General features: G+C 35.1%; 1 protein-coding gene across 3 annotated transcripts in view; it reads right to left on the reverse strand.

Moving 5' to 3' along the window:
- Nucleotides 1-25,899, reverse strand: part of spir (spire type actin nucleation factor) — a 179,731-nt gene that overhangs the window by 112,135 nt on the left and 41,697 nt on the right. For all 3 annotated transcript variants that reach the window (XM_073081023.1, XM_073081022.1, XM_073081021.1), the window contains exon 2: nucleotides 24,618-24,655. In XM_073081023.1, the coding sequence (XP_072937124.1) occupies nucleotides 24,618-24,655 (38 nt within the window). The remainder of the gene's footprint in view (nucleotides 1-24,617; nucleotides 24,656-25,899) is intronic.

Raw genomic sequence — 25,899 nt, forward strand, 5'->3', positions numbered from 1 at the left:
GAGCTATATGTATACAATATGCTACATACTGTCAAAATTTATACGCCTGCCAGATTAGACATAAATATTCCAACTTCCAATACATACATACGTCAATGTATCGATAACTGATCGCAGCGGAAGCACGCACCGGCGACGGTGCGGCGGCCGATCACGCGTGACACGACGCACGTCACGCAGACACTTGTTGACACTGTGACACACTTGGGCCACGCAACACACGTCACAGGTCAACGTTGTGCCCTCGCTCTACGACACTCTTCGTTGAAGGGTCTCAAATTGCTGTTAGTCTACACATGTTCGAATACTCATTCGAAAAAATCTCTTATGAATACCCAATTGTGTAATTAATAAGCACACAGTAGAAACAATTAGTTCCTAATTTCGCGGGAACGGTTATCGAAAAAAAGTAACTTAAAAATGATAATAAAATTTCTAAAATATCTAGGGCTTCGAAATCCAAATTCACACAGGAAATGACACAAGCAACTTTACGCATTTAAATAAAATTCCTAAACGATATAGTCACAAAACCAGTAAATAAGAAAGAACCACTTTTATGACCACTTCCAAAGTGTCAATATGGTAGCGTATACGTATGAAATATTTTATTTGACACCGTGACATATATTTTGTGACGCAACACTCCACAGGTCAGTGTCGGTGTCCACTGCGTGCATTTATTAAAGCTACGGTTTGTATATACAATATTATCAATCTCACGGCTACAATAATTATCCCCTCGTATTCATACGCTCTACATCCATACAAATAATTTTATATGATACGTCAGTTATTATTCAAAATAAATACAGTTTCTAAACATATAAGCACATAATTTGTACAATAGCAAAAAAAAATTGTCTTATACAAGCTATTTCTGAAAACTTCTTCAATTCAAATGAGTCTTTCGCTATAACCCTCCTTCTGACACAGTCGCGTAGAAACAAGAGTATGTTGCGGTAAACAAAACACCACTATGTATTTAACGCAAAAATATGTCAGATTCCTGCGTAAAACCGCACTTGAAGAAGCACGCGTGTTAAAAAAAATAACCACGCGTGGAAAAACGAGTAAACATTGTTGACTGATCAAATGTCAAGTTTACTGTCGTCGCGTTCTCCGGCTACTGTTGATTGATAATGATAGTTTATTCATTAAACGATTAATCATAAACTTTAAATAACTGATGGATACATAGATCATAGTAAGATTAAAACGGAAATTCCTAAATTTCTTTAACATTGGAGGCGCGCTCAGTAAACATTTTATATTTGAAACAACATTCAATTTTATGTCAATGAACATAAAAGATCTCAAAGCTGTGTTAAAGTCAACCAATCGACATTTCACCATATATTGGACAATGGAATAAACCCTTATCACTATAAGAGAATAGCGGTTGCTGGTAGTAGAACATTAAAAGGTTGAAGGTAATAGAGATAAGATAATGATGATTTATAAATTATCTCGAAAAAAAAATTAAAAATACTGAGTTGCATTTCGAAACTCAAAAAGAAGGAATTAAAATAATTCCACGAATTAATACGACAAAGCTGGCGATAAACAAGAATCGTTTACGTGTATAATCTCGAGTTGACAGCGCGATGACCCAAGTTATTAGCAAAACCGAATATCCAGTATTCACGCGTCCCCCTAACCCAGATAAACTGGATTCCTCGCAGTGAGAGTTTCACGCGGGTCACAATAAACGTGGAAAGTCATTATATGAAAGAATTTTAAATTTGCAATTGAGATGCGGGTCAATGTGGCCCTAGGTCGCGCGTGATTTAAAAGTTCAAGGGCAGGTAGACTACCAAAGCTAAATTACTTCAACAAAAGCTTTCGTTTAATTCGCATACGTTTAATTAACACACAGGCTGGTTTTATTTTAAATCATAAATAACTAAACCCTCGTCTTTTATGACATACATTTTATAACCTATTGTCTACTCAGCGTCTACCCACCAAACAAATTACCATGTTAAAAGGTTAAAAATGTAGATTATGTTGAGAGTTGAGAACTTGAAAAGTCCTCTTAATTTTATATTTGTTAATTAAGCATAAATTACATACATATAAATATATCGTACTGATGATGAATAAAATTAAAAATAAAAGTGGGCTACATATTTATATGAGATTCAGCACGTGAAGAAAGTAAAATTAACCATTTGCCGGTTAATGAGGGAGCCGCATCGTTAAATTGGTCCCTGTCAACGGAAATCAATGGCGCATAACATGAAAGAAACATTAAAAAGAGGAGAGAGAGCTTTGATAGCGATGGTATGAATTTCGGCTTCACCCACTAATACACCGGGTTTGAATCCCAAACATTTCTATCTCACGAAATCATGTGCTTTAATGGTAAAGATACACATTGTGTACCTGCGATCGCGATAGTCCTGTTTCATTTTTACTAAGTAGTATGAAGTGCACTAAGCCATACTTGTCCAACACTCTGAAAGAAGACCTCGACCCAGCAATGAGTTAATATAATAAAAATCTAAATAAACTTCAATAAGAGTTACATTTACAAACACAACAAGCAGCTTAATCATAAACACTGCAGTTCTATTAACTCGCGAATAAACATCCTGACTAAACGCAAATATTTGACGGTTAAACAAATATTTGCCGAGTAGTAATGACAACCGATAACAGAAAGTAGTATAAGTTAGCTGTAAAGGTGTATACACCACCAATAATAGTGTCCGTGATTGACCTACTACTAGACACCTAAGAGATAGCGAAACAATTTAACATTTTTAGCCATATTTGTTGTATAAATATAAAGAAACTGTGTAACGGTTCTGCAAATCACATTCTTGCCGTGTTTTCTTATAAAGTTTGGCGCTAAAGTCAATAGGATTCAACCGGGGTGGTACCAAGGCTACTTCTATCGCAGTGCAGTAACAAGAAATAGATTTTGTCACTTTGCCACAGTACAGTTAGGAAGATTCCTCAAATCAACAATTTAAACAAATGCTAATCTAACGTATTTTAATGCACTGTATTTTTCATGTTCTTGCGTCTTTCTTAGTCCAATATCTACCATCCATAATTTTCAATAATCTATCTTTCCACCCGATTTGATACTTATCCACGTTTCTGTAATATCGCGATGTCCATGCGCGAATTAATAGTCATCTTTCAAATCGTCCATAGTTGCATATTATCTTTATTAGTCCGTTGAAAGCCATAAAGATAACATAACACAGTCGATGGTGACCACGTATACCGTTGGCAACAAGTGGCCCGGCGGGTGTGGGCAAGTGGTCGGACCACCTGACGGACGACCGCCGATATTTGGCCACCCGGTCACTGGGTTGCGCGCTACATTCACATACTATACAACGTTGTATTGTGATTGTGTAATACTAGCTAGTAGTCGATAAATACAAGTAGGTAGGAACATAGAATTTTAAGTAATCCGAAAACTAAGGATATGTAAACGTCAATTCATTTGGTAAATAGAATGGGTAAAAGAAAGTTGGATCGAAAAATTTAAAAGTAATGAACGTACGAGTATAAGGCTGATTCCAACCAAAAAAAGGTATAAAATATTATATCCCTATTTGAGGCGCGCACTGCCTTCTCTATCCATGTGAATTCACTGTAACCGCTCCTTTCACGGAATTTTGTTGTGTGGAATATTACACATAGAAGAAATATGCGTACCAAAATAATAGAATTCTACAATATTACAATCTTGCATGACAGGAATAGAGCTATGATTATATGGACACTGCTATGATATTTAGACAATGTGCTACAACGTAGTGATACAACAAAGTGCTACAGTTTACTTATACCGTGCTACGACATTCCCTAATATCGTAGCGCTGTCCCCAAACAGTACTACTTTATTTGGACAGAATGCTACAATCGGCGCGGATTAACTTCTTCATTCTTCACCTGTGTGAAGCTTAGAACCGCCACTGGAAACCACCAGTTAATGCCCATTATTAATAAAATAATCAATCTATCCATTTTTACCAACCAAATATCTCAATTGGAGAATGTCTTGTATGAAGAAATTATCGAATGTTGATCTTTGGTAGGCAACACATAGGATAGACTGCTTATTAGTAATGGGCTACTACCAGTACTAAACTACTGTTACATGCTAAATAACACCACTGTTAAATGCCACATGACTTTGACAGTTATGCTATAGAAGGCGAAATGACTAGATATAAACATACAGTAATGTAAGTCATAAAACTTGTAATAAATAAGGTTTACACCTATTACTATGAAACATGTGCATGGAAAGCTTAAGACACATAAAAACCAGATGCTAAACATTAAACATAATCATGTTAATAAAACATTTTATATGCCTAATATTCGCAAAATTGTAGAAATAATAAAACCTACCCACTAACCTACAACGCTAGCATACAATTTGCAATTTACATTCGAATGTTGAACATTGAAAGTTATAATAATAACTGGGTTAAAAGAAATACGAATAAGGTACGTCTGTCTATGGGGCAACGCTAATTACTATCTCGGAATGAAGCCTACCCAGTACCACCTCTCGCCGCGGCCGCTAATTCACCAAAAAACTCTTGAATACATCCAAAGTACATATTCTCACGGTTAAATTTATAACGAATAGGTATAATTTAATTCGACACGGATACTTCTGTCGGAATTTCGGTCGATCGTTTTGTTTTCAAAGCCATCATTAAGCCGTTTCGCTTGTTAATTACTAACATCCAACTGCCACTTTTCAAAGTTCCAAAGTTCGAAACTTTATTTTAAATGTAAAGCGTACAGAATATTTCGTATTTTAATTTTAGTAAATGTTCATGACGAAATTGCGTCAACGATAGTAGCAGTAAAAAAACTCACACTTGTAGGTATAACACTTGACGCTTTGACGTATTTTTTTTTTGACGTAGGATAACACTTCATGTGAATAGATCCCGCTACAATAAGTAAGAGATATATAAAACACGCGGTTTTTTTTTATAAGTTATTAAGCTAAAATAAACTATTTTAAAGTTACAAAACAATAATCCACAAATTAGGCCAGCATACCAAACCATAAAATTAGCTTCATACCATCGATCATAAAAATAACGCCATAAATTCTGACTTCCACCACGGAGCAGCGGTCGCTACCGTAGGTTTACGATAGTCATTCAATCCACGATAGGGCTGCAATTTTTACTGCAAAGCATAAACATGTATTTAAGTTTGTCTGTCTACCAGTTTAATCAAATTTCAAAAAACGCTATCTCTAAAATCTAGTATGTTTGTAAGATCAGCGTTAGCACGTGTGGATTGTGAGTATATGTTTAAGTTACAACCAAGACAATTTACTATATTATTTTATTAATCATCTTATTATTCGTATAACACCCTCGATACGACACTTCCTCTCCTTTCCAGTGAATTTCGTATTAGGTGTAAGGAATTAAATGTCAACAATACGCACAGCTAAGCGCGGAGACTACGAGGCACAACGCAGAATACGCCAAATAGGCTCCTATTTGGTGTATTGTGTATAGTGCTTAATTATATTGTGCCTGGGTGGAGAAGAGTTCTAGGGACTAGTCAATAGGTCTTCGTACGTATCTGACTGTTGCTGAATACACATCGTATTCAGCAACAGTCAACCCTACAGGCAATGAGCATGAGCGACATAATAAATACGTTTACAAACACAACAATTTAATTCAAGTTACGACGCCTCATCGTCTATAATTTAATATAATTCAATTTGAGAGCGAGTACCGCGTTCCTCGGCCATTGATTGTGTTATGTGAAGTATAGCGCATGAATAAATATTTGATTTTAGTATCGGGAATAAACAGGAATTCTATCTGCAGTAATACTAACATCCACTAAATTAAATAAGCTTAGCGCTTATATTATAAAATTGTGAGTTATTAGACTTTACTCCACTGTGGATTGGAAAACCTCTAAATGGCCAATCCATTGCAAAAAATTGAAAGCTTCCATGAATCTAAACACGAAAGCATGCATAAAATTTAGCAACTAGCGATCACCCACAACCTCCGAGCAGGCTTGACATTGCTTAACTTTGTTAATGAATTACGATGAACACAAACTATGGAGTTAAGTAAGCAATATTAAATATAAAATAAATAAATTTCTATATTGAGTAGTAGGCAGAATAAAACAAGTAATAAATAATTATACGTAATTAATTGTCCGTTTCGTAAACACCTCAACTCCATCGCAGGGTAGTATTAAAGCTTTCAATAATACATATAATAACGCACTGGCGCTGTTTATACCATGGCTATTAATAAACACGCCCATAGGAAGTGGCTATGCAATTTCAATGCACCGCCAGGGCTTGCACCTGCTCGTTCAAGTCTTAAGTAAAAAAATCGTCAAACATTATAATTTCTCGTCTAATAGATGTAGCGAATAGGCCTGACTACGTAATGTTAAGATTAAGGATGCCTCCAGCCTTACATTAACTAAGAACTTATTTCATATTAGAATAAGCGCCCTATCTGAAAATCAGAAATGTGTATCTCTTGCCAAAGAACATAGAGAAGAAAAAAGTAAGTTTCCCTAACAGTTTAACTTCAACTTTTAGATGAGCGCGACGCTGAATATGAATGTCATATTTTTTTTTGCAACTAAACGTTATTGTATATTTTTTTCGTACGACTTAAGAATTTAATTATTAACAAGATTCATATTTTAACTCTGTACTAATAAAAATATTACCCGAATCTATGGAGAAATATTAAAAATATTACAACGATTAAAGTTTGACTAAAGCTTTCTATAACATAATATTTTTCACGTAAGCTTTCATTTGCTTTCCAGTGATCCAAATATATTAACTCGTAATATCATCGTCACTGACATACAAAGTCGACAGCCCTGAACTAAAAGCAGGTTGAATGCTTAACTGCTTATAGATTTCATTGTAATAAATGCACAAGTATAAGCCGATAACATCGCCCAAGACCGCCTTGCGAGTGGAGCAGAACGAAAACGTATACACGCGTGGAAATCGGACACAAAAAAATAATGTTTCGAAGTGGACGTAATATCACAGATTAATAAATAGGTAATATCTTCAACGTCTAAGTAAGTACGTTGAATAGTAGAAATAAGATTAAGGTGTTGTTTTTTAAAACATTTCAGAAACAATTTTACAAATTGTTAAATTTAACGCAATTGATTAAATCTTGAAGAAAGCTAGTAAAATTTCATGTATTCTCGAGCATAATTAAAGCTGTCACCTATTTTAAGTAGTACTTAATTTCTATTTGGAATGGATTACATTTGTCGAAGGGCGGCAGTGACCACTTTCTTCTCATCAACTGGACCAAAGTAGAAAATATTTCTACTTCAATTTCATAAAAGTAATGTCTGTAATAATTGCGATCAATTGCAATAACCGATCGAAAATCATATAGTAGTCTCCATCATGAGTATAACTCACAGTTCATTGGCTCGCAGCGAGGGAACAGCCGAAGACTCTATTGTTACATTTCTCGCTTCTATTTACTGCGGCAAGTGAACAATAAATTGCTCGCGTCACGAGAGACGATTGCATGTAATTGCTAATGAAGACGGTCGATGGGTAAGAGACTAGTTACCATCGGGTAACAACGCAAACGATCGATATTTTCTATTCCCGAAGAGAATGGGCGAGAAATGGAAAACAACTGAGAATGATAAAAGCACAAGCAACTTATACGCAGCAACTGCAAAATTGCTATTGCTGCTACTAAATGTTACGAGCTTATCACTCATTAACATTATATTTAATTATAACATTTTGTATACTGTACAGCTCCTTGCTCAAAAGTAGTTTAAAAATATACAGGAATATAGGAGACGCTTCTCTCACGTTCACCTTTCCATGCCCATCAGTATTGTGCGATGGAAATAATAAAGTTTTTAATTACAATAACATTATTATACTATACCATTATTATTTTATGAGATATTAAACAACTGCTTCTAGTTGTTTTTGATAGCAAGTTAGTGAGAAATCATTAAAAGCGTCGGCATCAAATGCAACTCAATCAAATCTTCAATACAAATCAAATATCGGGGTTGGCGCATTGATTTCACAAATATAGCACCACGAATCGAAATTAATTTCGCATTTTTACTTTCGAATGCATGGTGCTCATTTTTCCTATCTCCGGAATGTGCATCGACGTGATCGTGAGCTCTTTCACCTGTTACTTTGAATTCAGCAATATTTAAATAGTCTATTAAAAGTATTAAGATTTCATTCGAAATTAATTTCATTGTCAGCGGGTAACTAATTTTGCAAAGTAATTAATAATTATGCGAAGCATAAACTAATGCGCGGCAATAAAATGTTTATTGAAATTGAGCCGCGAGCAAACGATCATATAAAGATAATCTATATTATCTATGAGAATTAATTTAAAAAAATAATTTCACAAAAATAATTTCACAAAAACTTAAAGCGTATTATAGAAATGAATGAAACTTGCAATTATAAGAAAAAACTAATTAGCCACAGGACCAGCAGGTGCAAAACACAGCAGTCGCAGGTCCGGAGCATTCCGCGACATCAGCTGTCGGTCGCACTTGTCGCATAAAAACTATAATCGCCATTATTATTGCGGCACGTGGCCATAATGTTGGTATTATGTCCAGTTATAAAACACAAAATTGCACTCGGAAGAATGTCGAGATAGTTGCGGGCTACAACGCATCATTGAGTAATAGCAGTGACAAATGCTTGTCATTGTTTATTTTGTATTGGTAGACATAGACACGTGCACTGTCCTTGTGTATACATAATTTAAGAATGTATAAAAAAGTCCAGACTGTTCCTTAAAGCATACGAAACAACATACATAGGCTTTCAAACGTAATTAAAGACTATTAACAATGACACGAACGTATTATCAACGGAGACTCGAGTATGCAAACTACAACCGAAGCTACGCAATTATATTACAGCTCCTCCGTATTAGGTCAGCTCAGATAACAGCACCATTCATCGGAGAGTAATGAAACATGGCAAGTAACATTACAGCACTTCCCACATCTCACCGATTAACGATAAACCATAAGGGGACAAAGCAGCGAAACTAGATGTCAGACACGATAACGAGGCGATAGCATCGTTAGCTACGAGACGACACAATGAGCCGATAGAAAGCGTCGTCTTTACAACCATCGGTGTACAAGCAGTAACTTTTATAATAGACTGCATAATTATAGAATGTTACAAGGCATTCGGTTCACATGATGACAATATTTCGAGCCGACTCCATCACACGATCCTTTAATAAGCCATAATGATACTGTAACGGAAAATCCAAATTTGATAACGGAAAACAAATATTTTTATCAAATAAGTATTTATGCTAATATGCAAAAATATGCGAAATCTAATCAAAAAAATTAAAGTAAGCGTACAAAGTAGTAACGAACTTTTTAACGGTCTGAACGCGCGACCAGTTTTATGTTCGATCACGTCAGACGCTATATCGACATCAATGACCATAACAGGTTCTTTGAATGAAACACGATTTTTGTTTGTGAACAATTTGTAGGCAAACAGTTTTAAAGATTCAACTAACGTGTCCAGCTTAATGAGACTGGTTAGGAAAACTAATGTGGAACGAAATTGAATTGTAAATGTTTGATACAGATGCCGATAAATTCGATGTCAATAATGATGCCAATAGACACGTTAACCTAATTAAATAATGCTCGGTAAGTGTGTAGTGACATTTACACCCGCATTTCAACTGACCAGCCCAGTTTCTCCAATAGCATGCATAAAGAATTGGTATAACGGAAATAACTAAAATAAAAATTACAATATTTAGAATTACTTATTATTGCTACGAAAAGTGTTTTACGAGAGAAAGCAAATGAATTTAAAAAACAAATATGATTACTCTCAGTCGTGCCAGACCAAATAGCATGCACGCGAACGATATCCGTTTTTTATTACTTTCCGCAATCTGGAATGAAATGGAAAGTGCTTCTATGTTCTAATTAACTAACGAAGTAGCGAGCTTAAGTTTTTTACAATCACTAATAGAACATTTGTAAGGCTACGCTCTCAAATGAAGCAAGTAATCAGAGCAGCGAAAGATATTGGAAGTATTCCATTCGGACTATCGAATTTATTATGATTAATTACGTGCCTTTTGGAGCATGCTAGCAATTCGACCACAAAACTCCTTAGAAGAAATCTTGTTCAATATTACGAAGAGTATTTTTAGTATATTTGAATCCAGGACTTAACTTTGAGTTATGAGCTAGACACGAGCAAATTTGCATCGCGCCATTTCTTTAAACCAAAATGATCAATCTTCAACTTCGACTTGCTAAATTCAATACGGTAAATATCTACCAAAAACTACATATAAGATCAGAAAACAATAAGATCAAATATAGACAGACAATAAGTGAATTGGCTGATTATAGTTTCAAAAATGCAAGAGGTCACGAGCAGGAATTGTACAGGAAGTCATTTCAGCTGTACAATTTAAACATGGAAAACAAAGTAGGAAGTGTTGTGGTCGAGACGCCACGCGATACAGTAGCTGAGAGATGCGTCACGTGTGCACATATGTGGCCGCAGACCACGGAAGATATTAAATCATTTCTCTAGATCATGTTCACGCGATAGATAGCTCTTTAAAAACGACTTTACACTAATGTTTCACGCTCGACATAATATGATTGAACAATTGTTTTCTGAAATGAGGATATTGGAGATGTTGACAAATCGATTAATTTATTATTTTTATAATAAAAATTGGGGTGGAATTAGTTTTATGATACGAATAATTCCAACAAACTTAAAAGGCTTTACACAATAAAATAAATAAATAAATAAGAACGTACGTTGTACATTTTACTGAACATAACCGTTTACCGAATCACAGATAAAGAAAGAGAACGTCACTCAATCATTTGCAAATGATTATGTCAAGATTCCAAAATGATATAAAATAACAGAACATCATTAGGGCGCGTCAACGACCGTTAGTCAAAATGTTCGGATGCATGTCCCCGATTTGTGTCTTAACTGTGCCGTTGCAATGCGAAGGTCTCGGATCGTGTTAAATGAGCGTGATGAAATAAATAAAATTGTAACGGTACTCCATGATACTACAGAACAGTAGATGAGTGTCAATGACAGCCTCCAAGTTACTGATCGTCAAATAGATACAATAAATATTTTTGAGAAAATGTTACAACTTCGCAGAGAGTCTCTGCGAAGATTTAAAATTTTGCACGTGAACTCAATACATTCTCCATTAATTTCACGTAAACTTTGTACAGGTCTGTGTAAATAACCGTAGTATCATAACCAATATTATGGAAATACTTACTTCTACAAAAAACATACTTGCTATTTATTTGCGAAAATTGCTTTCGCAGACGCTTTGATGACTCGTTACAGCATAACCTTTAGTAAGTTGATTAGTAAGAGTCTACGAGTTGCGACCGATCCAGTTAATTGAACACTTAATTGGATAATTTCCGTGGAAGAACCCTACTAATACCCAGTTCGTCATGTTTGATGATATACCTGCAACTATTTACATTTAGCGCTTCCGTACGAGCTCAAAAAAGTTGACTCGTCGTAGATATACTCGTAATTAATCATTAGAACCTATCGAAAGTATCGAGTTCTTCTTTTAACTATTTTTTCATCCACTACTATGACAATTTCATGTACTCAAATTATTTGCGCATAAGTACCACAGAAAACATTTCAATTTATACTCTCGCAGCATCACTATACGGAGATGTGAATAATCCCAAGACGAAACATTTAACATTCTGATGCGTTCGCGGGTCCTGATGTTCTCCGGAATGCTAGCTCGGCACGTGCCAATGTTCCGTGTAATCTGTAATCGCCAGGAAAATTCCTTCATAACCATGACAAAAATCGCAACAAACGGTAAATTATATCTGATGGTCGTGCCAAATCGGAACAATGGATCTGATTCATTTTTAATACTACAGTGAGACTTACGAGTAACTAACACGTAAAGAAATTTATCAATGGTCAATCCATAGCTCGTGTAGATAAAGCTCAAGTACAAATTAAAGTAATAGTTTCCGTTGAGTAGATAGTAAATACATATATATTGGCATAATATCATAAGGCATTCGATACAAATACTGCATGCAACAAATCGATTACAATACGTCACATACTTCCACATGCCAACAATTACACGGCACCGCATTTCCTCTGCGGCGTGCCTAGTGGAAGCCATTTAGCCGTATCAAGTATTAAGTCACTTTTTCACCGAGAGCGGTGAACTTTCGCGCGCCGATAAAAAGCGCGCAGCTGGCCTTGACCGGACGCATGCGCACGCGCAAGCCTCGTACAGCGTTTATTATGCATCGCGCTACGTAGGCGACAGCGTAGCTCCGTAGATATAAAGGTACGTTTATTATGATTGTCATTAACCATAATATTACTTGAAAAATAATTGAAACAAGTATTTTTAGCAATAAAAACTTGAAAAATGCCTTTTTAGCAAATGTTACTTTTGCAGATAACCAAAGAAATTTCCTGGCAATTCAATTACTGAACAATCTTTTCAGCATTGGAATTTGTTTATTACACTTAAGCAGCCGTGCCTTACGTCAATATTCTAGGAATGCAACGATGCAGAACTACGCTGCAGTGATACTTTTTATAGCGAATTTCATTCACATAGGTCAAGGTGACAAGAATTCTACATTTTTCTTATTATATAAGGAAGGTAGAATTTACGTATTTCTGAACTGTGACTGTTTCTTAACGATGCTAATCAGTTTAGTGTCACTAACCCTTGCAAAGCAAGATAGAACTTCCATAGTCCCGTAACATAATATGGGTTCCAGTTGTCACCACCAAATAATTACGTAACTATTTGCAGAATTTCGCGGTTTTATATTTCCGAGTAATCACTCCACTGTAAGTTAATGGTTAACGCCGCCGAGATGTAAAGGCTATCGATAAACATCCTTTTTTTTTTTCGAAGCACAAAGAAAAATCCATTAGCATAATTGCATACCAGCGAAACTTAAATATACGAAGATCGCAGATTATTATGTCATCTATTACTCGAAGGAACATCATTCAAAGCGGCTCATTCAATGTTTTGAAGAGATAAGAGAAAAATATTATCGTTCCAAGAATAATTTATGCACCCAGACCACGTAAGGCAACTAAATATAACTCTGAAATCAATAAACCATTCGCTAAGCTAGATTGGATGTTTGTTTATCAAGAATCTGTTCTGGATTTCCGAGCGTCTCGTCAAAACTATGATTACATTAACGATGCAGTTTCCGATACTGATGATAAAGAATATAACAGTAAATAGTAATTCTATGTAAATCGGAATCGGACTATCAAAGACTATATGCATTGAGAACTAGGTCGAGTTTAAATTCCGAGGAGTGTGTCAGAATTATAATTATAATAATGAACCTGTTCCTGATAGTGATTCTAGCGATTTTAACAGTAAATAGCGAAACTATGTAAATCGAAATCCGACAAAGACAACATATTTAGAACAAGGTCAAGAATAATCACAGAGGAGTTGGGAACGGACAATGGACAGCTATTTAAAGCGAGGACCGTGGGAGTGATCATTGAGAGCCTTAGACGAATGTAACAATAGTACAAGCTAAGACACATTTCGACACAATATTATTGGAGGCGTCGCAAAAACGGAATTAGGTTCTTCTGACGATGTGTTTGAGTTTAATATGTTTCCAGCTGACCGCAGGACTCACGATGTAGATAAACGATTTGGAGATACCAAAAACGGTATTCGTGTACATAAACTCAATTGGTGTAAGTGACTGGCTGTGACAAATGTTGGGTCGGTGGTGTTGCACGAAAATTTCGTATGCAATTTATCACGTCTTCATTGTAGAGTGATGATGTATATCTTAAGTGGAATGAATCGTTAATGGTAGCTATTTTGACACATCGAACCATTACTGTGTTAGGGCAATAACGCTACATTAAAAGTAGATTTTGATTTGATTGAAGACGCACCATATCAAAATAGGTACTAAAATTATGACTGATTTGGAAAATGAAATAATAACACAATAAGTACATATATACAAATACTATTGGCTGAAACGTTTACGTACGTACAAACGTAAAGCATTTTCGACTAAGGGACATGCTTTGATAAAAGTTTGTTGCTATGAATCTATGATGATCTATACTGCATAGAAGCCAATGGTAACCAACATGTATCTCCATCGATCTCCACTGATGCAAAGCTTTAGTAATATATTCAAAGCTGAGATATCCGAGCTTGGCATTAAGGTATCCCCAGAATAGTGGTAGCATATAGAATAATGTCTATGTATATCCTAAGTAAATAAACCCTCCTATCTCAATTTTCACCAGTATGCAGTTTAGATAGTTTCTGCATAATTCAGATAAAACCAATGCCTAAATTGTGAATGCCTAAGCTTGTTCTGGGTCTGTAAGTCTTTATGTCCATGCCAATACCACCAAAACAAGTGATTTTCAAATCTAATTTATCTTAAGAAGATAGATTTTAAGTAACATTGAAGATACTTTTTTAACATAAGTCCAAAACTTTTGTAAGCTTTTAAAATTAGTTGTGCCTTTTCAGACGCTACAATCGAATATGGTGCGACTATCGCTAATTTTAAGCTGATTACATTTAACCAACTTAACCACTCAGAGCTGAGTGGGAGTACGCTGACATTTGAAATATCAGATTTTAAATGGAGCACTTGCCACAATTGATGATGATGGCTGAAAAGGCTATCATGGTGTATCTGTTATTTAAATGGTGCTCATTAAACTACACTTAATATTCCGCAAAAGAAATAACAATGGCATTGAGCAATACTCATAAAGAGTTATGCAACCATTTGAGAATGTTATTACTGCAAACAGTACAAAAGGATAATCTATTATGATCATTTCTTACTCTATTAAAATCATTAATGATGTTTTTAAGCAAATAAGGTATCTAACATACACACATTTCAGTTTTGTTGCGTAGCTATCTACAATTGATTAATTTATATAAATAAAGCGTAACAGCAACCTTAGATTCCTGTGTAAAAGGCTACTACAATATTATATTTCGTTGGTATATGATACGGCAGAGATACGAGTACTTACACGAAGAATTTCAACTTAGTCTTAGAGATACTAACATATCCGTTAATAACCTGATGTAGAATTCCAAATCTTTCAATACTTGAATAAATATGAGTAGCAGTAACCACTTGCCATCCATCATCAGATGAACTCCATGCTCATTTGCTGCTTCAACATCATAAACACGAACATGTTGTGTTTAAGTAAATTACCTGTTTTTACGGACGCGGCCTCACCGTAGGGTAAAGCAATCTAACTGTCGCGATGATTACTAGCCGTACCCTGAAACCTATTAGAAGTTCTATCATCTCGTAACGGTTGTTCTAACACTATCCTATCCGCGATCTTATCTCAGACTAGGGTCTTGATAGCGATAACGCTTCTGGTTATTTGTAGTGGCGACAGACGAGACAATGAGGAAATTATGTGCTGATAATTACTTATTTATAACACGTTACGTTTATTTATAACAAGTTTTGTTTATTTAAGATGATAGAGGAAAGAGATGCAACATACGGTCCGTCTGATGGTTGGATTGCTGCCGTAGATGAAATTATTAGATAAAGCATTCTTACTATGTATATCATTGCACAATTTTATCAATAAAAACTTTTTTTAATAAATATGCCTGTACAATAGAACTGATATCAAATTACTATTTCGAATACAAATACATACTCGTAATATTTTAACTTTAATCACACAGAATATAGGTGCCTATAGTGTCTTGGCTGCAACAACTTTTTGCTAGTCTCCGTCTCTTCAACTGGAAGAGACTTAGAGCGTACTCCACCACGTTGCTCAAATACTGATTGGAATATTGGAAGAGTTTGTTCACACAACATCATTATCGTAGTTTATTCATACAACACCAATAATTTATACACAGTAGGTAAATAATCAGCAAACAAGCGGAAGCCGCAAATCTATGTCAAGTTCAATGGTAGCCGAGGGCGAGACGCCCTAATAACCGATCGGTTAAACCGCCGCATAACGAGCCAACTAAGCCATCTGATATGAGTTGTGTTATTACGGTCATCTGGAGCCATTCCTCTGCAATTTCAACGTGATCTGTACACAAACTATTTTAACTCTAGATCTAGACAATCTCTGATGTTAAGTTCCAATCTAGTCTAGACTAGACAGGTTTATTGTCGCTTGGACAAAAAAACTACCACATAGTAAAAGATTTTTGATACCCATTGATACGTAAATAGTATAGGAATAGTAAGAATACCATTACTTCTTCTGCTTCTAGGTTCTTGAACACATATGTAAACACTCCGAGACTCATAACAGATATTATTATGAAACTCATTAGGTATGTCTGTTTGGTGATCAAACCCGGAACTATCCGTATCGCAATCTGGTCAGTATTCTAACAGTTATTGACAAATTATTGTTAAAATTATATAATTTACTTAATTGAGTATAGCGTATAACGGTATAATGAGCGTTGCAATAAAGCAACAATAATATAATTAATTAAAGCACAGCAGAGTTTCTAAGGGAAATCTGCACTACCTACATAATGAGGACGGCTTTGATAAGTAAAGATACCTCGCCGTCTTGAAATTGAATGAAGCCACATACGGCTGATTAGTCATTTTTTTTTAATTCTTGACCATAAAAAAATCTATTTTTAGAGAAAAATTACAAATAAATAACTAATACTGCGTAATTTACAAAATAAATAATTAAGTATTTCAAATATTTTAGGGACATTTTAGCACGGAGACGTGGCAAAACGTTTTTACGCAACTATTTCAATTCTCTAAACTGGTTACATTTTCTTGTTAGGAGTAAGTAATCTTTACTAATCTATGGAGGACGGTTACGATAATCGCAACTTGGCAACCCTACGTTGCAATGAAAATTTATTGTAATTATAAAGGAGACGACCCACTTGCCGAGCCCGACAGGTTTTCGTTAAGCCGTTGTTGCTAATGTTCGTCCGTTAATCAAGACGTGTAATTATATTGTTCTATGCAGCATAACGTATGACAATAGCTACAAAACAAAGTAAGAACAAAGCAAAATTATTCATATGCAGAAATCTGCGAAGTCATTACAAAGGTACATACATTAAAACGTAATATTCAATCCACCGTTATTTTTAATAATAATTCACTCGACACTTCTGTTAAAGATAGAAAGGAACGTTAATATTGTCTTTAATAGAGACGGTAATGTGAATCTGATCAAATTTTAATTTAAAAGTTTTGGCACCGTGATGTTAATACAAATTTAATCAAAAATTCACCCAAAGAGACAAGATCCAAAACGTGACAAAAATACACTAGGATTCTACCTGTAAATTCTATTTCACTTAAGTGATTAATAGTAACACTATCACTGTAAAACGAGTACCCAAAAAAAACAATGACAACACCGACAAACACACAAACGCAATAGTAGTTACTCGTACATTTGTAATTCCTCTTCTTCTTACATCCACTTTATGTAATGATACAGTTACAATAGCAGACACATTTCATACATGCTACGAAACCCAGATAATAGGGACAATTTATTCTTGCGTACATTTAAATAACCATCCAGTAGTAACAACCAATAAACATATTATTTTATTGTAATTAAACTCAATCGTATCACAATTTCGCAGAAATAATATGCGACTAACATTAATGTTTAAGAAATAGAGTAGTGGTTTCTTACCATAAAAATATAAGTTATGTATGAAATAGTTCGCTTAACTTTTATGATTTAAATAAATGGACACATTAATTTATAAATCCTTAAATAAAATTGCAACATCTGTCTGTAACTTTACATACTTCAAGTACTTATACTGATATGTTAAAGGGAAGTACAACTAAAATATTTATACAAAAATACTTTCAGCCAAAAGTACTCTTTACACATCCTATCTATACCCCGAAAAAATCTCCCGAATAAATCAAAATCCTAGAACCCGGCAACACGCATTTGGAACGGCGCATCATTAATACTCGTTTTAATTTAAACCAAAACACAAATTAACCGTTGTTACTGGATAATAACATTAAATAGTTAAAGCGTGAAAAAATTAATTTGCACGAAGCATAAACAATACAAATGAGATTTTCGATGCGAGCTCATTGTTCCCCCGGAAGTCATTCAACACCGCGTAACGGATGTCAGCGTTACATCACCTACGTTGTTTTGTTGTGATCTGACTCACTGAACACAATGTCAAATTTGAAAAAAGACAACAGTAACTTTAGTCAAAAGCTCTACTACAATAGATTGATTTATGTGCCCAAAACGTGCAAAGCATGATGGGTGCAGAAAACCTTACCCAGGCAGGGGGAGAGACTCATATCTAGCAGGTACTTAATAAAGTTCCAACCAAGCCTTGTATCAGAAAGTGGCAAAAGTGTAAAAAGACCATCTAATAACGGCTACTCCAGTCCATGGACATCGGTAACTACGAGTAAGTCCAAATAGAACACGTCTCCTATTTGAACATAATAAATCAGACTCTATGTAAAATATTTACATCGCTTTTTTTATAATTATAATGTTTCATTGAAGGTTTCATTTCATAAAATTATCCAAAAATTCATAGCTAAAGTAAGTAAGGTAAAGTAAAAGAGGAGCATCATTTAAACATCTTTTAGATAACCCTTCGACCGGTTGCGATACTAAGTAGACCACATTATATGTTGAAATATTTTATTCGGATATTTTTTCCGTAACTTTAATATTAGACCATTCATCCATTTGTCGATGAACCTAACTAATGTGTTACGTTGTGAGGTCGTTAACCAAACAGTGGATTTAATCAGCCAATAAGACTTGTGTGTCAGCTAATGCGTAAACCAGTTGGGTGCGGATCCCAACTAATCGATTAAGTTACCAGTGTGCCATGGAGCCGATAATTTCTACACTAAAGCTTGCTTGATGAACAATAACGGTGCTATTTCAAAGTAACTTTTAGAGTTGTCAACTTAACGAAATTTAATTATATTACGTCTGTCTTCAGCTATATTACATGGAATTGTAATATTTTTCCCCATCACGAGACCGCGAGGTACAATTTTGAAATTTGTATGGCTTTGAAGTTATCCTCAAACGGCGGATGAAAACTGAACCTTGTCATGAACGAAACAATTTACGGCTATAACCCTAGAAGAATATCTAAATTTATATCTCTGTAGCCTAAGATCAAACCGGAGACGATGGAAATAAAATCATCGGTATTAAAAAAAAATATATGTAAATCAATAAATATTAAACATTTTCAAAGAATCACGTATACAATACGAGATACGGATTTAATACTAAAGCTTATTTATCTCCTAATAACACTCTTAATTGATAACCCTAGTAACATATTCATAATGATAGAAACTAACCCGAAAAGAAAACGATATACGAGGTTAAACTGTAAAGTTAAGGAGAACGCATATTTATCGTACTTAAGCAAGACAATTTACATGCAAATGAGAGGTATAAATATGTTTAATGCATTGATATGACAGATAAAGAGACTGCAATAATGGTTTCAACTTGATTCATCGTCTCGGGCGCTTCCTCTCATGTTTAAACATCTTTGTTACGTACCGTACTTAATTTCAGGGAATGGACATTCCTCGCAGAGGTCATTCCTCGCAGAGGCTGTATCAAAAGATATTAAATTCCCTCATCGTCGACATAATTATGTAGCTCAAACCTATTATTATACCTATAATCTATATATACCTATTAACCTATACTGTTATTTACTTGTTTGAAGTTTTTAGTTCAGAGTTCAATATTTAAAATATACATGAATGAAAGATATTTTAATCAGCTATCAGCACACCTCCAGTACATGCCTCCTCACCCCAGACCATAACATCGATTTTCACCCTGTCTCTCCTGCCTCCCATTTACAAGCATGACTATTTTTGTCTACATCGTTATAACGCCTTAAAATAATATAAGTAATTCAGTGAACAGAATCATAAGGCTCCGTGACATATTATTACAACCAAAAATACGGATTATGCATACCAAGCAAAATTGCAGAAAGTTCGCATTACATTGTATGCTTATTGGACACGAGCGTCGCGTTGAGAGAAAACAGGTTCGATTTTCCAAATGGTTGCAATATCGATACACGACGATCATAATCCAATATCGTTACCAATAATCGATTCACTTTCGCCCGAACGATCCTTATCGCAAAATCCAACCGGTCATGTTACTCAGTTATGTTTCCATCGTTTCCTGTACTTTGCGAGGCTACTCCACCGAATCGCGAGGCACCCGCCGTGTTCCATGAAACCTGAGGAGGAATGTGCTCCCCGTCTCGATTGCGTTTCATATCATTCACCGCAGGCGATGTGATTGAACCTAGATTGCTTGCATCCTTGAAAACTAGTTACAATTGAATATGAGCCCTGCAAATTTTTACGATTAAAGATATGCGGGATGATTGCCAAAGGGTACCGGATAATTTTATTGCTATCACAAATAAGACTTGCAGCTGCTTTATAGACCACATCACCGTCAGACATTATCGTGTTCAGTTTGCATATCAAGTTGTAAAACTACTGTTTATAACTAAACATGGAAACTACTTTACTTTAGTGCATCGTAAAGTAATCCAAGTCGTTCATTGATCTTGCGGGAAACGCTAATCTAACTACAATTTGATAAGATCATGTTATTTACTTTTGCATTTTTTATGTGACCACATTCAGCGAATAGTTACAATACTTTCTATTGTGAGACTAATATAATAAGATGATGCGGTTAAAAATATGTCAAAGTAATCTTATTGTCCATCCTTTAGTAGATCGACCACAAAAAATGAAAATCCCGCTATTTTTCACGTACAGGCAACACCTAACAATAAAAAAAAAAGTGTGTGTGTGTCAGCTACGACGCACGATTGGAGTTTACTCCTTACGAACGATAATTATGATATACATATATCGAATAGAAAAAAGGGTAAATGAACGCATCTGCTAAAATGATAAGAGAAACAAACATATATCTGTAATTATTCGGATTATTTATATTACTTCAATAATGCGTATTACATAAAGTATGTTACAAAATAATATAAATAATAATAATAATAATAATTGTGTTCAATTTATACAAATCCAATTTTAGGATGATTGATTTCTTTCACTTTGAATTATAATATCACTCTTAAATACTGTAATTATCGTAATACGCAGGCGCGCAACACACACGTACAAACATACGCACACATTCAACTCTCAGACTGGAGGTAGTGAACTATACAGTGAGACTACGAAGTATCGCGCAAAGAGGAGACCCCGAGAATGAGATACGCTGTGTAATGTATTCCATCTCATTCTTTTACACGTTCAATCCTACAGATATATATGTTTGTCTCTTTCTACGTTACGCCTCAACTTTTCGTGTTACACTTGATTTTACTCCTCATAAAATTTCCGTACCGGGCCTTATAACTCAAATCGTTTCTTAAGGAGTAAACTCCAAAAACCTTTACAAGTCAATAATAATCCCATTATGTCAATATCTTGATCATATAGCCGCACACATCAGCTAATTAGCAATGCGATAGCAAGAATTATCTACTTAGAAATTGAAGAACTTCCTTTAAATTAGTCACCGATCTGAGTTCGACGGCCAACAGGTATCCTTTTAAGCTAAATGTCCTCTACCCACGTTATAACTAGACTTTATTAGCGTTTATGACAGTAATGAAAATGACATACATCCTCTTAAGCACCGTAACACAAGTATATTAAATTATGGTGTTTAAACTTAACGTAACTGTTTAGTTTTACGAAACCACACACGTTACTTTGGTCAAAACAAATATATCGACCTTACACTAATGGCGAAGAAGAGTACGTCAACATGTACAAGGTAAATTGATGAGACAGTTCTGCCAAGGCCTGTAGGTGCTCAGTCATGCATAATCCGAATGAAGTCGTCACATCGCGGTAGGTCTAAAAATAAAACAAAGTGCTTGCCCCAACTAGCCGGATTTCCCACAGTGCCGGGCGCAGTTGACAAGTGTGGCGCATTCATCAAATTGACTGATGGCGCGAGAGGAACACGCGTAACTCACACTGATGGCACCGTTCCCCGGCTACGATCTGATTAGGAAACAGTTGTCCCACAAGGAAATAAACTGACTAGCCTCACATCGCGTTTCAGATCTCGTGGAATGTTGCTATACTGTATACTTGACCTAGGCTTAATATCATACACTGATAAATAGAGAATGATACGAAATGTAATAAAATATCTGTTTGATTATAACTATCTAAATAAAACATCAATATAACATAACCTCTGAAGACTAAATAGAGAGTTAGAGACTAGTTAGATAAAAATAAAGATCAAAATAAATCTTTCCATTATCTTATTAAAGCAACATATTACCTGTCATAAACCACAAGAAAACTAATGCTCATTCGATCGCTCGAGTGTGGTCCAATCGTAAATTTCGATAACGGTATAATCAATAACAAATTAATGTCATCAAAAGATGAAAACGCTTATTGAATAGAAAGTAACAGTGCAAACTGCAGCTAGAAGTGGATGATATCGTAAATCCTTAGAAACTCAAGCGAATTCAATAGCTGGCGAGTGTGGTCCAATCGTAAATTACGATTACAGCCCCATAAACAAGAAATCCAATGAGGATTCTTGTTTTAAAAACTTTAATGTTATAGAGTCAATGATCTATCCCTTTCTATACCTTCCTATTAATTAAAGCAATAGAATTGAAAACAAGGACAATGTTTAGAACATTATCGCATTATTGTCAATTGATATGACTAACTTTACTCGTATCTGCATAGTTTTGTGAACATTATGAAGAATTCTTAGACATACAGATGTTCAAGGGAAGTATTAACAGCTTCCCATCGGGTAAAATTCGTATCTTTCTTCAATGAAAATCATATGGTTATACCAAAACCGCCAAACAAATGCGACTCAGAGACACATGCCAATTTTACGCGTTAGCGTTGTATGTTTGTAAGTTTTACCAGTCAGCCAGACACGCTGATCTGGTCGCAGCATTAGATTAGCTTGGATGTGTCGTAAATCGTCGGCGAGCCAGGCGGATCCGATCGCGGGCGAGTGCGGTCGAATCGTAAATTTCGATTACAACCTGCTGTGGGCGCACAGATAAACTTGCGGGATCCGTAATGACGGTAACCGCCTCGTTGTGCACTCTCGTTATGCGGTTAGCGATTCGCCAATTCTATTGTTGAAGTTTATGTTCCATTTCATAGCATAGAACTTTAGGAACTCGCGGATTTAGACAATACCTAAATTAGAGACGATTTGACCACTTTACGTCGTATTGTTTCGATTCAATTTCGAGATAAAAACAATAAAATCGCATGTACCTAATAGCTGATATTTCCTTACACGTAAATTTCTGCCTACCTTTTTCTACTTTGGCGAAATGTTGCGTTTTATGAACCAATTCTATTTTATTGTTTATTGCATACTCGAAATATGGGAAACAGAAACGTATCTTTATTAATGCGACATATGGTTATTCTGGTGCAAATTAAAATATCCCACTTTTCAGCAGTTACATTTCAAACTTGGTATGTATTTACAAACAAACTGAAATTATCGCACCCAGTGAGATTATGGGTATTACACCGCCATTACCTAGTGTTTGTGAAAAGAATTATGCCATCTGATAGCCACTGAATTGGGTCAGAGATAGCGACTGAGAGGCCAATGCAACTTCGGCTGCGAGTTATCTAATCTGACACAATAAACTGATGATGGGACACAAACAGACAACATTCGTTCAACATTTAACTTAATGTGTGCACCAAAAAAGACAATCATTTTGATTATTCGGCCAACATTCAGTCACGACTTTTGAACGACATTAACCTCGGCTTTGCTTTTTTCGTCGACATCAAAGGGTTACCGGCGCGATATATTTTTTTGCGCGACCAGACATCGTCCGGTATGATTCGTGGGTAATGTTCGACGTGGATTGCCTCGTCAATTTGCGCATATTCTAAGACATACCAAATCAATTGAACTTAAAGTCTTTGGATTAAATTTTATTTTACGAATTTCTTGCTCTTTAGCGCTCTTCTTGCGCTTTCTATAGCTAAATCGATAGACAAAAACATTTGAAGCTGGTTTTGGAGGTTTATAACACTCAAATTTGACGTCCGAAAACTCACATTTTTTGTTCCTTGCGAACTGTTTTTAGTCCTTAAACAACATTTTTACTATTTTTAGGCTTTCCCAATATGTATATTAAAAAATATATTCTTAACCTAAAATAATTTCATCACATCAATATTTGTATATGTGTGGATGTGATGAAATTCCTTTGCGTCTCTTTGCTTTCTGCTACAGAAAAATCACATTCCATTGCGAAATGCATACGCATTATGAATAGTTGGTGTAATAATATAGTTACTTAATAAATAGTACCAATTCAATTTTTCTCCTTAGTTCTGACATCACTTTATGTAATGAATAGACTTACCTCTTGTTCCGTCTTGACCTTTTCTCTGCTGCTGTCATCTGAAACAATTGCAAATGTACATCAATATAATATGAGCATAACAATTATCATACATCTAAATTTCTTTCTATACCAAATATCAAAACTCCCCAACACAATGAATTCCTTTGTATCTTAACTCTGTATTGGCAGTTATGTAACTGATGAATGATTTTTAATTTATTCTCTGAATTGTTTACATAAATGTCTTGCATGTAACGTAATTCTAATTCTACTTCGTAACAGCAGTGTTAACCACTGCTGCGAGTATGTTCTGGTCTCTAGAGTGAGGTAATGCCGGGAAACTTGACAAACGAGGCGTTCCAACCTAATCCTCAGGAATAACAATTCATCAATGGCAGGTCTCAGGGCTCCACTTTTTTGGAGATCATTGCAGATGTCCGTAAGCAGTAATGATCAATAGCAATCAAATGAAGTGTATTCTCGTGTGCTTCTAGATATAGTGGGATATTGGATCATAGAAAAAGTAAATGAATATGTTTATATTAACCAACCAAGCAAAATAATTCATTTACGCATATTTAAAGCAGCCATATTTCAAACCACTGATAAATTATTGTATAAGTTCAAGATACATTATCGTCTTGTTTCAGAGCTCGACAGATTTTATTATGATAATATCTCCTTTCAGTAAAACATTAGCATATTCCTAATTGTCTGCATTACGTTGTGTTCGCGAACCGGTCATGGTTATTAAGGATTTACATGATATGCATGCTAATATGCTGACGTTGTTTACTTTCGCAACATGCAATAATTGTATGAAATTCTTTCTACTATGCTGTAAGGATGCAACATAGCTTTAAACTTTTGCAGTCAGTAATTTACGTATATTTCAGTGAAAGTCTAGTTCAAATGTTACTCTCTAATTTTGGATATTAACGAATTTTACGTTTTCCATCAACAATTCTAAAAGTATTTGTGGCTCAGTATAATAATTTATAAGGAATCTGTAGTGTACAAGCGTATTCTCTTATAAATAATCTACGAAAATATATTTTCATTAAGTACAAGATGATCTTCATTAAGTCATAGCATCGAATATTAGAATAAGATACCGTCTCAAATCCGACCTTAACTCATATTTTGTAATGGATCTTTAACCAAGTTTAGATAATGGTAGTTATTCTGAAATTACATTGTAACTTGGGATTTTCTTATTACGTGGAGAAAATAAAGGAACCAGGCGCTAAAGACATTGTGAATGACACGGGTACTTGTGTTACACTCTGGTGACCAAATC

This window comes from Epargyreus clarus, unplaced genomic scaffold (assembly GCF_041222505.1).
Source record: "Epargyreus clarus isolate Ecla_fem2 unplaced genomic scaffold, WU_Ecla_fem_2.2 ptg000015l, whole genome shotgun sequence".
NCBI lineage: Eukaryota > Metazoa > Arthropoda > Insecta > Lepidoptera > Hesperiidae > Epargyreus > Epargyreus clarus.